Source organism: Nicotiana attenuata, unplaced genomic scaffold (assembly GCF_001879085.1).
Source record: "Nicotiana attenuata strain UT unplaced genomic scaffold, NIATTr2, whole genome shotgun sequence".
Classification (NCBI taxonomy): Eukaryota; Viridiplantae; Streptophyta; class Magnoliopsida; order Solanales; family Solanaceae; genus Nicotiana; species Nicotiana attenuata.
This window is the reverse complement of record NW_017674694.1, coordinates 8,868-24,495: the sequence shown is the minus strand read 5'-3', so window position 1 is coordinate 24,495 and position 15,628 is coordinate 8,868. Positions and strand designations below refer to the sequence as shown.

The 15,628-nt window shown below is 41.4% G+C and overlaps 1 protein-coding gene across 1 annotated transcript; it reads right to left on the bottom strand.

Moving 5' to 3' along the window:
- Window positions 1-12,882: 12,882 nt before the first annotated feature.
- On the bottom strand, window positions 12,883-14,627 carry LOC109219135 (putative expansin-B2). Its single transcript, XM_019383564.1, has 4 exons — window positions 14,483-14,627; window positions 13,999-14,111; window positions 13,493-13,689; window positions 12,883-13,213 (listed from the first exon to the last, which is right to left on the bottom strand). Exons 1-4 carry the CDS (start codon window positions 14,625-14,627, stop codon window positions 12,883-12,885), a joined length of 786 nt encoding a protein of 261 aa, XP_019239109.1.
- Between the last annotated feature and the right edge of the window lie 1,001 nt (window positions 14,628-15,628).

Genomic DNA, 15,628 nt, shown 5'->3' with positions numbered 1-15,628 from the left:
TTCCAGAGAAATTTCAATTGCGAGACGAACCTACACCCTCTGCTTCTTCTGAGTTGTCTGATGGCTCAGAGGAAAGTAGTGAGGCTTCAGCATTAGCTTCTCCACCTGCCACACCTTTGGCCTCACCAATGAACCCTATCGATGTAGATGCTGAGGTCCCTGATGACGGGAGAGGTGGTGACACCCAGGCAGGGGGTTGGAGAACAAGGAACCCCGTGGTATGGCAAAAACGGTTCGTTAGTGAGAAAGCCTATCACAAATTCCGGGAATGGTGGCCGCAGAGGTCTCTCACCCTTGAGAGGCAATTCATAGAAAGGGACCTTCTACCCCACAACCCCAATGTGAAGAGGCAATTTGATGACAGAGTGGGGTAGAAATTCTTTGCAGGCAAGCTGCCGGAGGCCAATGAACATTTAGTCAAAGAGTTCTATGCCATCGTAGCCCACATAAAAAAAGGCACCTATGTGACCAAGGTGCGGAACCTGAAGATTAGATTTGATGGCAAGACGCTGAATGACTCTGCTGGGTTCAATGATGAGGATGAGTCCCTGTATCTGGAGAAGGTGGCTATGGATGAGTTAGCTCGCCCTTGGCTTGCATCGGTGATTGCTATTCCCGGGACTACTCCAGCTTGGCTGACACCTGGGGCCCCGATCTACAGGAACACTCTGAGCTTCGAAGCAAAGGGGTGGTATACTTTTGTGTGCAGCCGGTTAGACCCTACTACACATGACAGTGATATGCTGCTTTCCCGGGCTCTTATTGTGGGTGCTATCATGGCGGGGTACCCGATCAATGTCGTGAATATTATGGCCAAGGTGATTACCAGAGTGGTTGGCAAGAATGAGAGCTCATATCCTTTTCCAAACTTCCTCACTATGTACCTGGAGGATCAGGAAGTAGAAGGAAGGATTTTGACACCAAAGTGAAACCAAAGAGGCCATTTTCATGGTATAGCCTTCAGGGTCCGGACAAACCCAAGTCCAAGGGCAAATCCACCGCTACCACTGGCTAGTCTGAAGAGCCAGGCTGGTGGCCACTGGTTCTGAGCCTTCCACTGCCATGCCACATCCTTTCTCCGGACCATTTTCCTCTATTCTGACTTCAGTACCTTCTTCATCAGCATGCCCTCTCACTGCACTGAGGGTTAATTAGACTCTTTCCAGCATCAACAACTGGATGCAGGCAGCTACAACAAAGTTGTCTGTCCTATCCAGCACAATGGCAGCTCAGTCAGTTCCAGCACAACCCCATGTGCCTGCTTCAGTGGAGGAATCGCTAAAAGAGCTTTTGGACAACNGCTTCAGTGGAGGAATCTCTAAAGGAGCTTCTGGACAACCAGAAGAAGCTCCTGGATAACCAGAAGCTTATCATGGATGCTTTGGAGGCACAAGGAAAAGCAATCAAGGAGCTGGGCAAACAAACGAAGAAGATGAAAAAGACTCGGGCCTCAAAGGAGTTAGTAAAGCTGCTGAGCAAGGAGGTTGAGAAGATTAGATCAGCTGGAGACATTCCATTGGAATTACTCTTGGAGGAGCCAGTCCCAGCAACTCAGGCAGCACAGGCACCAGAGCAGGAAGGTGACAGAGAGCCCATGAGGAGAGGGGTGATCCCCCAGACTGAGGATTTGGAGATTGAGCTGGAGGACCCCGAGGGAGGTGACTCAGGCCAGCTACAGGACCCAGCCGGTGACCCCATGTAGACAGAGGCATCATAGGGAGTTCTTCTTTACTCCCTACCCTTCCCTTATTCTATTTTTGCTGATAGCATTGAGGACAATGCTACTTTTTATTTTGGGGGTGGCCNTTGGGGGGGGGTGCCCTATTTTGATGATGATTTGGATATTTGGTTTGTAATAACCTTGATACTATTTTTTGTTATTCTCGTACTTTTTACTTTTGGTATGTATATAAAGTTACTCTTCTATGTATATATTCATTCTCCTTTTATGTATATTCGTCTCAATCCCCTATTGTACATATTCAGTTTACTTTCCGTATTTTACTTTATAACTTCTTTTGCAATTTTCCTTAATAGCATAAATTCTTATTTCATTTAGTAGTTTCTTTTTTCAGTTTGTAGCTTCTTACTTTTACAAGTTTTCATGATCAATAAGCCTTTGGTTTTCTTAATGCCACGGTTCTTTCCAAAGGTGGAATTTGTGTGAACCGGGTGGCTCTTCCCGATGATGGATGGAGTGACAACCTTCTTAAGGGTTTGAGTCCATTTTCTTTATGTTTTTGGTGTAAATAGTAATAATGAATAAAAGTGACTCAGGCAAAGCTTCACTTGGACCTAGCACATTTACCTTTGACCTTATGGTTAGAAACAAATTGATTTGCAAGGAATGGTGCTAGTTGTGACCTTTATACTCTTATGTTGACTAAACAATCATCGAGTGACTTCTTAGAGCCATTTGTGTTGCTCAATCTTAGCTAGGGTTATTGTGGGCCCTCGACTCTGTCTCTTTAGCAATCCAACAGCTTGTGAGGTGAGGTATGGATTTGCAAGTCCAAGTCCCGTGCCAATAAGTCTAGAACTTGCCCTGAATGTTTGTCTAGGCGAAATTCTAAGTGTAGCTCGACATGAGAAATGATTATAGGCTCTCCTTGATCCAAATTGAAACTTGAAAGCATCCATAGCCCACCAATTATGATATCCCTAGTCAACCCGTTGAGCCGAAGCCCTTGTTCTTTCAATAACCATGATACAAGCCTTTATCCGTTCTAAAGTGACCCTCTCTTGGCACCCGATCTTACCTTAGCACAATTGGCAAAAGCATAAGTTTGGGGGGAGAGACGAGGAATGAAAAAGGGATAAAAGGTACAAAATGAAGAAAAGGGAAGGCAAAAAGAAAAAGAAAGAAAAGCCAAAAAGTCAAAAAGAAAGTGAATAATATAGAAAAAGAAATGAAGGGATTCAATAAAAGCAATGATGAAAGGCTTGGAATGATTAGAAAGGAGAAAAAGGATTGACATGAACAAGAAAGAGTGATAGTGTGTCTTTCTAGTCCCCTAAGGAAGAAGAAAATGACTCAAAGAGTCAAGAAAGTATGAGCCGAAATGAGAAAATGAAGTGCTTAAGGAAAGATGAAACCTTCATAGACCGATATATCCGACCTTGAACCAAAAGCCTTCATTACATTCCCGCAAAAGCCCTATATGATTTCGAGTTGAGTGAGCTTACATTAGTGGTGATTCACATAAGGGGCAAGTTATGGTACTTAGAGCCGGACTTGTGACCTTCCTTTTTGAGAGATGAGCGTACTTTTCCAAAATCCTTGTTCTGAGTGCTACAATCTAAAGTGAGGTTTGCTTATGGATAGTAGAGGAGTAAGAGTTTGGGTTCCACAATGACCTATGCAGTAGAAAGAGTTTCCTTGATGAGTTAAGTCAACTCTTGATGCTATTGCGTCGCACTAGGGCTATCGTACTAAAAAGGTTGTGTGTTGTTGATAATGCATTTGAGTTGAGGGTAATTGTTAGTCCCAATTGATGCTTGATGAAGTCACCTTAGGACAACTGAAATTTTCCTTTCTTTTATCTTGAGGAGGTAGGAATTACTTTGTTTGCTTGAGGACAAGCAAAAGCTTAAGTTTGGGGGAGTTGATAACTATGAATTTTTGCCTATCTTATTCTCTCTTTTGCTTAGGTTTTGGATCAAAAATGTGTAAACGTATTCCCGAAAACTGACTTATTATGCTTGTCTGCAGGGTTTGGTCAAAAATGAGTAAAGAAAGCCATAATCAACTCATGGAGGAGTTAAAACTGCACAAGTTCAAAGCCGAGACAAAAGCGCTGACCGCGAAGGAAAAGAGCGGCCGCGGAAGATACATAGCTGAAGCGGCCATAATTACGCGATCCGCGGAATCGAGGTTCAGAGAAGGTGTTTTGGGTGCAATAGAGACTGCTGACCGCGATGAAAAAGTGCGGCCGCGGAATACCTGACGCTGCCACGGTGGTATTTCTGCTGAGAGCGGGGATCAAGGTTCAGAGACCCTGCAAAGTGAGCCTAACTGAGGAGCGCGGTCCGCGTTCGTATTGCGCGGCCGCGGTTGAGGCTAACGCTGAGGCGATAACTTTTACGCTGTCCGCAAAATCAAGTCCAAATCAAGCATAAAAAGAGAGAAATGCGGTCCGCGCTTGTTTTGCGTGGCCGCGAAAGTCCTTACACTGAGGCGCTCATTATTTCGCTGACAGCAGAACCTCCGCAAAGGTATTTTTGTCCAGTAATTTCAGCTGTGTATAAATAGTTCTTTTTCACAATTTTAGGTCATCTTTTGTCTGAGGAGCTCATGAACAGCCGTATTTTACTACTTAGAGTAATTTTATAGCAGCTTTAACTATTAATCTTAGATTTTATTCTTGTAGTTAACTTTTATGGCTGATATTTCATCTCCATCTTTGATTTCTACCTTGATTATGAGTAGCTAAACCCATTAGCTAGGGTTGTGACCCAACCCTAATGTGGGTATTTAATGGGTCTTCAATTTTAGGGCTTAATTGTTTATGGATTAATGATATTTAGCTTGATTCATGCTTTAATTGTTGAATTGGTGGTTGCAAACACTGATTCGTGCCATTATGACTTAGACTATTCTTGAGAAAGAGAGACTAAGTCTAGGAAATTCAGGCTAACAAGGAATTGGGGTGCATTCAAGAGATTGATAGCCCTAATTAAAGGGTTAAACCTAGAGATAGTATTACCGACTTGAGCCAATTTTGCTTGCATTGTTTGAACACCCATAGAAAGCCAATTAGGGCAAAGTCACTCAAACTACCGAGAGGTATAGAGTGAGTAACTATGTGTAAAGGTTATATCATGATCCCAAATATAACAAGTTTGTCCTAAATTCTAGACCCCATTAGATACTCGCCTAGGTGTAAGTCACTTCCCTAGTGCTTTTTATCAATTGAGAAAAATCCTACAAAAACATTGTACTTAGATTACTTTCAGCAATCAGTAGCATTAAAAGTAGAATAGAAACAAATCCAAACATGGTTAGAAGTGCAATTAAGAGCAACACGCATAGATAGATTGGATAAAAACCCAACTCCCAACCAATATTAGCTCCTTGTGGATATCGATCCCGACTTTTCGGGGTAAAAGCTGCATCGACCACTCTTTGTCATTTTATAGTGGTATAGGGTTGGAGCCGATCAACATGCCCCATGAACGCCACTGAACTGAGCGAAAACTCACACTTGGAGAACTTGGCATTAACTTTTTCCTCCCTCAACCGCTGCAACACAACCCTCAAGTGCTGGGCGTGCTCCTCCTAGCTACGAGAGTACACCAGGATATCATCAATGAACACAATAACAAACGAGTCGAGATAAGGCCGAAACACACTGTTCATCAGATGCATGAATGCTGCTGGGGCGTTGGTCAGCCTAAAAGACATCACAAGGAACTCATAATGACCATAACGGGTCCTGAAAGCTATCTTAAGAATATCCGAGTCCCGAATCTTCAACTGGTGATATCCAGACCGCAAATCAATCTTGGAGAACACCCTCGATTCCTGAAGCTGGTCAAATAGATCATCAATACGCGGCAAATGATACTTGTTCTTGATTGTGACTTTGTTCAAATGCCTGTAGTCAATGCACATTCTCATACTGCCATCCTTCTTCTTCACAAACAGAACAGCGTGCACCCAAGGTGACACACTAGGCCTAATAAACCCCTTCTCAAGGAGTTCCTGAAGCTGTTCCTTTAACTCGGCCAGTGCCATACGGTATGGAGGAATAGAAATAGGCTGAGTACCCGGCACCAAGTCAATATCTCTGTTGGGCGGCATGCCCGACAGGTCTGCAGGAAACACATCCGAAAAATCTCGCACCATCGGAACAAAATCAATAGTAGGGGTCTCTGCACTGACATCCCTCACAAAGGCCAAGTAAGATAGACAATCCTTCCCAACCATCCGTTGGGCCTTCAAGTATGAAATCGCTCTACTGGGAACATAGTCTAAAGAACCTCGCCACTCAATCCGTGGCAATCCAGGCATCGCCAACGTCACTATCTTAGCGTGACAACCCAAAATAGCATGACATGGAGACAACCAATCCATACCCAATATCACATCGAAATCGACCATACTAAGCAGCAAGAGATCAACTCTAGTCTCCAATCCCCCAATAGTCACTACACAGGACCAATACATACAGTCCACAATAATGGTATCGCCCACCGGCATAGATACATGAACAGATGAAACTAAAGACTCACGGGGCATATCCAGATAATGAGCAAAATACGATGATACATATGAATAGGTGGAACCAGGGTCAAACAATACAGAAGCATCACTATGACATACAGAGACAATACCTGTGATCACTGTATCTGAAGCAATAACATCTGGTATAGCAGGGAGTGCATAGAAACGGGCTCGACCACCACCTGATCGGCCTCCCCTCTAGGCTGGGCGGGTGGTGAAGTAATTGGTGCTGAAGTCGAAGGATAACTCCTCTGCTGGGATGAACCTTCCGTAAGGCGAGGACAATGCCTCTTTATATGACCCAAATCTCCACACTCAAAGCAACCTCTCCCCGCAAATGGCGGTGGGGACTGAAGGGAGCCCCGAGCATCGGAATAACCACTAGAAGGCCCCGACATAGATGAACCCTGAGCTGATGGTGCATGAGACGAACTCTAAGCTGGAAGGGCACTGAGGGATGAGTGACCCTGATGAGAACTGTGAGAACCATGGTCAGATGATGCACCACGGTGAACTGGGCGAGCCGTCCGAGCATGCCTGTAAGGACGACCTCTGCTGCGGACCAACTCTATCTGTCGAGCAATGTCAACAACCTCATCGAAAGTAGCACCAGACACTCTTCTTTAGTCATAAGCACCCGCAGGTGAAATGTGAGGCCATCAATGAACCTCCTAGTCCTCTCCCTATCAATGGGAACCAACCAAACCGCATGACGGGCCAACTCAGAGAACCTCATCTCGTACTGCGTCACAATCATATTATCCTGATGCAACTGCTCAAACTCTCAGCACAGCTCCTCTCTACGAGACTGCGGCACGAACTTCTCCAAGAAGAGAACGGTGAACTCCTGCCAGGTAAGTGGTGCTGCACAGACCGGCCTACGCCTCTCATAAGCCTCCCACCAACTGAAGGCAGCTCCAGAGAACTGAAAAGTAGTGAACGAGACCCCACTGGTCTCCAGAATAACTGTTGTACGGAGCATCCTCTGACACTTATCCAAGAAGCCCTGTGCATCCTCCGCTTTTGTACCACTGAAATATGGAGGCTAGAGTCTCCCAAACCTCTCCAATTTACGTTTCTCATCATCAGGCATAACAAGAACCACATAGTCCTGAGCAGTTACAACCGGCTGGGCTAGTGGTGCCCCCGGTGTCTGGAGTCGCTGCATCACCTGCTCTGGTGTGCGAACAACGGGAGTTTAAGTACCTCCCCCGGCCTGAGAAATGGCTGTTGCGGCCGGAATAGAGACCGCCTGACCAAGACTGGTGCACACGATCAGAATCTGAGCTAAGACCTCCTAAAGGCTTGGAATCACAATAGGCACGGGCGGCGCCTGAGTTGGCCCCACTGGTACATCAATAGTTGGGACCTACTCCTGAACTGGGGAAACTGGTGGATCTGCAGGTGCTGCCTAGCTGTTGTGCGAGCTGCACCTCTACCCCTACCGCGGCCTCTACCGCGACCTCGGCCTCTCGCGGCCCTAGCTGGTGGTACTGGTGGTTATTCGTCCTGCCCAGTAGTACGTGTCCTCACCATCTGTGAGAGAATAGAATAATAGAAGTTTAGTTACCAGAATCAACGATTTGCACGACAAGAATTCAAAAATGTGAAGTTTCCTAAGGGTTTGGCAGCCTCTCGAAGATAAGTACAGACGTCTCCGTACCGATCCGCAAGACTCTACTAAACCTGCTCATGACTTGCGAGACCTATGTAACCTAGGCTCTGATACCAACTTGTCACGCCCAAAATCTAATCGTCGTGAGGGCGCCTATCGTGGAACTAAGCGACCTACAACTCAACATCTCAACACAGTAAGATCTTTGAACATAAAGATGGAAGCAGTTTAATATTTAAGAAAAAACTTTTTGAAAACGAAAATAATCCTAAAATACGATACAATCCATCCCAAAACTTGGGTGTCACAGAGTACATGAGCATCTAAACCAGAATACAGTCCACTATAGTATCTAGGGAATAAAAAACTGAAAATACAGATAGAAACAAAGAAGGAGAGTCAAGACCTGCAAACGCCATGCAGCTACCTCGATAGTCTCCTGGATCTGACTCCTCAATCAGCAGCAGCCGTGACCAGAAGCGCCTGGATCTGCACACGAGGTGCAAGGAGTAACCTGAGTACAAACAACTCAGTAAGTAACAAGTCCAACCTTTGGACTGAAAGGTAGTGACGAATTCAACCCGATACAGGTAACAATAGAAATAACAGTGCATAAACGTATGCATGCTTTCAAATTAAATAGATAGCTCAAAACAGTGAAATAGATCAGATCTGAACAATGTGAAGAATATAACTCCTCTATTTCTACGTGCCAATGCACATGCTGTATGTGGTGCACCATGCTGTCAGCCTCATGTGCTCACACACTCAAATGCTCAACCACTCAGTACTATATATGGCCTATACTGCCCATGCGGCCCAGGGAAGATCCATCCCGGAATATATACATCACTGACCATAAGTCACCGAGTACCGAGGAAGGTCAATCCAGCCCTGTGGAGAAGATCCATCTCCAGGTATCAAGTACTTCAGACAAGATCCATGTCCAGGGAAGATCCACCCCTCAATAGTATCAACCGCGCTTGCTGGGGGTGTGTATAGAATCCTGAGGGGCTCCTACAGCCCAAGCGCTATCATAACATCAGTATAACCATTGCGGCGTGCAGCCCGTTCCCATAACTATCACTCATAATCAGGCTCTCGGCCTCACTCAATCATCAATCTCTCTAGTCTCACTCACGGGCTCAAAATATCAAGAAAACTAGCCCGAAATAATAATATGATGAATCAATAAATAACAACTGAGACTGAGATATGATATAAAATGAATGCATATGACTGAGTACGAAATATCAATAAAATCAGTAAAGTTGACAGCAAGAAACGACCACTATGGGTCCCAACAGTACCGGCATAAAGCCTAAACATGATATTTAGCATGATTGGCAGCTCAATTACTTTATCACATGATGAAAACACGGATATCAACAAGATAGTATCACTATACAGTGCCATGGAACCAACCAGGTCACAATTCTCATGGTACGCGCTCGCACGCCCGTCACTTGGCATGTGCGTCACCTCAATACCAATCATATAACATATAATTCGGGGTTTCGAACCCTCAGAACCAAGTTTGAAAGTGTTACTTACCTCAATCCGGGCAAAATTCTACTCCAAAATGCTTTTGCCTCTCAAATCGGTCTCCAAACGTCCCGAATCTAGCCACAAGTAGTACAATACAATCAATATAGGCTAAAGGGATCAATTCCACAAGAAAAGTACTAAATTATAGCTAAAAATCCGAAATAGGCTTAAACACGGCCCCCCGGGCCCACATCTCGAAATCCGACAAAAGTCACAAAACCCGAAAGCCCATTCACTCACGAATCTAACCATACAAAATTTACCAAAATCCGACGTCAAATGGTCATCCAAATCCCCAAAGTTCATTCTCTAAATCTCTAGCCTCAAACCCCCAAAATCCACTTAAAAAACACACTAACTAGGTAGGAAATCAATGGGGAAACATCATTATTGAATATAAATAAACACAAGGAGCTTACCTCATTAATCTCTTCAAAAACCCTCTAAAAAACCTCCAAAGTCCGAGCTCAAAATGATGAATATGGTGAAAAATCTCGAAGTCTCGTATTTATATGTTCTGCTCAGGCCTTTCGCACCTGCGGCTATATTTTCGCACCCGCAGAACCGCTCATGTGGTGATTCCTCCGCTTCTGCGGAATTCACTTAAGTCACTGGGCTCGCACCTGCGGAGGCGCTTCTGCGGCCCTACATCCGTTTCTGCATAAATAGCCTTCCCTTCCAAACCTTCAAACTCCGCACCTGCGGCCTTTTCGCCGCATCTCCGACCTCGCAGGTGCGGAATGAACATCGCACTTGCGGCCACTGCCATCTTCACCTCGCCTGCTTCTGCGGGCTCGCACCTGCGGTGCCCTTTTCGTAGGTGCGGTTACACCAGTAGCAGCAGCACTTCAGCTGCTTCACCAACTAAAAATCAAGTCTGTTAACCACCCGAAATTAACCCGAGGCCCCCGGGACCTCAACGAAACATACCAACAAATCCTAAATTACGATACGAACTTAGTCGAATCCACAAGTCACCTCAAACAACATCAAAAACACGAATTACATACGGATTCAAGCCTAATGAACTTTGAAATTTTCAAATTCTACAAACGACGTCGAAACCTAACAAATCACGTCCGATTGACCTCGACTTTTGCGCACAAGTCATAAATGACACCAAGAACCTACTCCAACTTCCGGAAATCCAATCCGATCCCGATATTAAAAAGTCAACTCCCCGTCCAACTTTCCAAAATTTCAACTTTCGCCAATTCAAGCCTAATTCTACTAGGGACCTCCAAAATACAATCCGGACGCGCTCCTACGTCCAAAATTACCTAACGGAGCTAAGGGAACCATCGAAATTCAAATCCAAGGTCGTTTACACATAAGTCGATATCCGGTCAACTTTTCCAACTTAAGCTTTCAATTAAAGACTAAGTGTCTCAATTCACTCTGAAATCTCTCCGGACCCGAACCAACTAACCCGGTAAGTCATATAACAGCTGCAGAATATAAAAGGAGCAGTAAATGAGAGAACGGGACTACAACTCTCAAAACGACCGGCCGAGTCGTTACAACATGTCCCTTACCCTGGGCTTTTACAACCTTTGCCTATTCCAAATAGGGCACGGGAACACTTGGCCTTGGATTTTATCGAGGGATTGCCAAGATCACAATAGTAGTCCAATTTAAATACTGAAAAAGGAATTGATCAAACTAAAGTCAAAGTAATCTTCACGTCACATCGTAAACCCACTACGTCAGGCATATCCCGCCAAAAAAGTTTTATGTCATTGATTTAATTTCATTTTGAACTGCTTATTTAGTAATGAAGAAGACAATTTAATAAATTTTCGGAGCACTTTCCACATAACCATTGGTTTCTTGGTTAATAGAGATCGAGCGTATATTTCATATGCCTACTGTCCAAGAAAGTTATGAACTTGGCACCAGTTTTTCTCCCCAACCCCTTTTCTTGTATGAGTAATAGCCTGTTTGGCCAAGCTGGAAAAATCAACTTATTTTGAGAATTCTTTTTTTTTAAAAGTACTTTTGATGAAAAATGTGTTTGGCTAATTAATTTGAAAAGTACTTTTAAGCAGCAATTAGTGTTTGACGAAGCTTTTTAAAAGTATTTCTAAGTGTATTTTTCTCAAAAGTGCTTTCGGAAAGAGGCTACTTTTTTCTGCTTATCCAAAATTGTTTCTACTTCTACTCAAAAGCACTTCTTTTTTTTTTATTCCAAAAGTTTGGCCAAACACTTCAACTTTAAAAAAAATATTTTTTTTTGAAAAAAAGAAGTGATTTTCAACTTGGAGAAACTTGGCAAAACAGGCTATAAGTTAGGCGGAGAATATATGTGTATTATATGTATCTTTCATACCTTTGTAATTTTTTTTTTCTTTTAATAAATACATTTACTTAATTTTCTTATTTATCGAGGATTATAAAATATATGCTAGTTCCTTGATAACCCCACATGAAGCTGAAGTGGACCTTTCTACTCAAAGAAATTCATGTTTTCATACTTATCCCTGGAACTACATTGGTCCAAATCTGTCTTACAGAAATTTTACCGGAAGAATGTTACTTTTTTTTTGGAACAGTACTCCTATATTGCATAGTTCTTATAGTAGGTATATTAACTGTTTATATTAAACATAAATTGTTGTTGGAAAAGGCGTAAGTGTTCCTTAGCTTGTTTGAGTTGAAGATTCTCATGTAGTAATGTGATGTTTCTTCTCTGCAGAAGTTTCTATAATATATCAAAACACCTCTGCCTTCCTCCCCCCAAAAAGAAACTACAAAAGGGAAATAGATGGGACAATTGCTTATTCATAGTTTTGACTCTTGCTTAGGCCGTGTATGAAATGTCAAAACTATGAAATGCAGTCAATACAACCAGTGCGCTCTTTAAAAGGTGTCACATATTTGAACATAAAGGCCTTGAAATAACATGAGGCAATAGCTATAAATAGCATTATTAGGGTTGGTGGTTACATATTGCTTTATGGCACCCAATTTAGTAGGCTGGCACTGTAGCATAATGCTGATGGAGAGACGTACTTCTTTTTTGCATATTTATCAATAGGAAGATGCTTTTGGTGTGTGTAAATGGAATGTGAATCCATCTTCAGTTTAGTGCTATTGGTTTCATTTGGAGCTTTTTTACTGCTTTTGTTTTATGATTTGGTAGATGTAGAGGCTTTACAGTGATAGAGATACCAACTTACATTCAAGAAAACTGATTTAAAGCAAACTTAGCTACTGTGTACTGATTTACTTGAAGTTATCAAAACCAGTTCTCTTTTGCCAGATGTGAAATGTATTGGATTCTTCGTTAAGACTTTTGTTTCAATGGTCATTTTTAGAAGATGTAATTTGCAAGAAATATTCTGGAAACATGTTGGGAACTTAAGAGTAAATTATGCATTCAAACAAGGCATTTTTACTCTACTAATCATACTTGATAGGGTAGGTAAATAAATGGTATATTCAACGGTTTACATGGTACCCTCATCTTGTTCCCTTCTTAATTACTTTCACCCTATAGTTGATTGGGAAAATTGACATTTGATTTGTAAATTGATCTTGGTTGCCAACCGTCTGGAATGACACTCGGGGCAGTAACACTCTGCTTTGTTTCTGAAGTAAGTCTGAGGGAAAAAGGAGGTTTTTGTGTGTCTGGTTGTATGCCAACACTCCAAGTTGCCCCAATCATTCGCTGCATTGGCATCCAACTCGAATTGCTTGTTTGGATTTCAACTAAAGAAAGGTCACCATCTCCATCTACTGCTTCAGATGTAACTGCGAAGAAATTAGGATTGGAGCCTTTGTCCACCTTAAATAAGATATTTGTGTTGTAATTACACGCTACCCTGTAAGGTCCAATAATAAATAAAAAAAATTAATGCATTAGCGGCGATTCTCGAAAGAAAAATAAGAAATAAAAATCATTTTACTGCTTCCTTCGTCCTATTTATGTGAAGGTGTTTGGAGTACATATATACGGTCAATACACCTTTCGTCGTACTTTCTTTTGATAAAACCGTAGAAAAAGAAAAAACTATTTGACTCCCACCCCCTCCCCCAAATAATAAAATCTTAGTATAAAAAGGAATAAAGAAAGTATCTTTATTTTTTATGGAACAACTCACCTTTGGTAAAAAATTGAGATTCTTCCTGCATTATATAATTGTGAAGCTTCACCAGACTTTGCCAATTTTCCAAAGGCAATTCCGCTTATATCGAAGTAAACTGGATCATTATTGCATGCTCCAGGGCACTCATCTGTAAGGGTTACTGTTATTGGATTCCCTGAACAATGCGGATTTTGATCTTGGGTGCATAACACCTGAAAAACAATACCGATATTATAGTGCTTATTGAGGTTGGTTTCTTGCGTTTGGTTTAGTTTAATTTCCTTGTCATCTCATGCAAAATAAGGTACGTTTATTCTAAATTATAGATTTATAAGGTCAATAGCGGAATTAGAAATTTTGTGAAGCGGATTCGAAAAGATCTAAATATATTACATTTGTACTAATTTTTCTCTTATTAGGAGATTTAAAAATTTATTTATTTTAAATTTATTTTTGCCCAATTTACGTTATATAACTTTCTAACAAAGGAAATTCAATTGAATCTCATAAAATACGTTTACCTGGTAGCATGCACCACATCCAGAGCCTTGCTTAAAAAGAGCTTGATTTCCCGCCGTTATCATTGCATTGTAGGGAGCGCTTGCTACGTCATTTTCAAGCCCACATGCTCCACCTAGAACAGAATAGTAAGAGTAATATATGTTTTTCAATCATCTAGCCCTAAAACCATTGGTTAAGTATGTATAAATCAAGACTATATTGATCAAGCCATTTCAGTAAATATTTGTCTACAAAATTCTATTTGTATATTTTATTTTTATTATGCAGGGGAAAGGAAGAGGAAATTTGATAAGGGGATTACAACAGCAAACCAAGCCCTCACCAATAAAGTGAAATTATAGCTAACAACTAAACTATTAAGATTTATTTTCAAAGTTGTATTTGAAATCTAAAGCAAGTTTAATTTAATTTTAATCTAGTAGCCTATTAAATAAGTCTTTACGAAAACAGAGAGTAGAAACAAACAACATTTCAAGACATTACCACTCCCAGGACTAGTAGGATTTTCATAAAAGGTTGCAACAGCTTGTGAATAACCGCTTGGTTGGCAAAAGGAAAATCTAACCAAATACGAGCAAAAAGCTACAAAAATCCAAAGAAAAAGACATTGAGGAAAATTTGTAGCCATGGCCTAGTAATTATCTTTGATTAACTAAGTGATGCTTTAATATTTTTGCTAATTGCTTATGCAATGCCATGTTAATTGGTACTATTTATAGTAAAAAATGAATATTAGTTAGCTGAGGATATTAATTATGAACAATGAACCATTTTGCCAAAGTTGAAGATATTAATTATGAATAATGAACCATCTTGCCAATTTAAGGTAAGAACTTTATTGCCTCACTATTTAGTTTGCAGATTTATAATCCAAGATTATTAAGTATGGCGATTGAAAGATTACTACATCTCATGATCATGATTCTCATCATCTATTTAATTCTTTTTTTTTGTCATATGCCAACTGAATGTCACGACCCAAAATCTAACCATGGTCATGATGGCGCCTATCGTGTTACAAGGCAAGCCTATTCCCAAAATATTACTACTAATTTGATTATAAGAATTTAATAAAATATTTCCAATAATTAAATTCCTGATAAACTAAACCAACTCTAAATATAAATAATATAAAATACGAAAACGAGTCCCAAACATCGGGGTGTCACTAAGTCATGAGCGTCTAAAACTATGAATTAAGATATATAAACTGTCTAACTGTCCAAAATAAGAAATGACAAAAGGAGTAACAAGGTCATGCAGACGCTGGCAGCTACCTTGCAATCTCCACAGATAGCCGGCCTGAAATCAACGATCGCCGCGCTCTAACTCACCTGGATCTGCACATAAAGTGCAGGGTGTAATATGAGTACAACCGACTCAGTAGTAACAGAAATAACTAAGGAACTGAGCAGTAGTGACGAGCTAAGCAAAACAGTCCAATTATTTATTTTTCACAATTTTAAAAATAACAGGAATAAATAGGTAAATTCCATAACTCAGTAAATGCCACAAAGAAATTTAACAGATAAATGCAGCAACAACAAAAATAAATGCAACCTCACAGCAATGTCACTCCATCACTCAGCACTCGCACTCAACACTCAACACTCAATACACTGAACACTC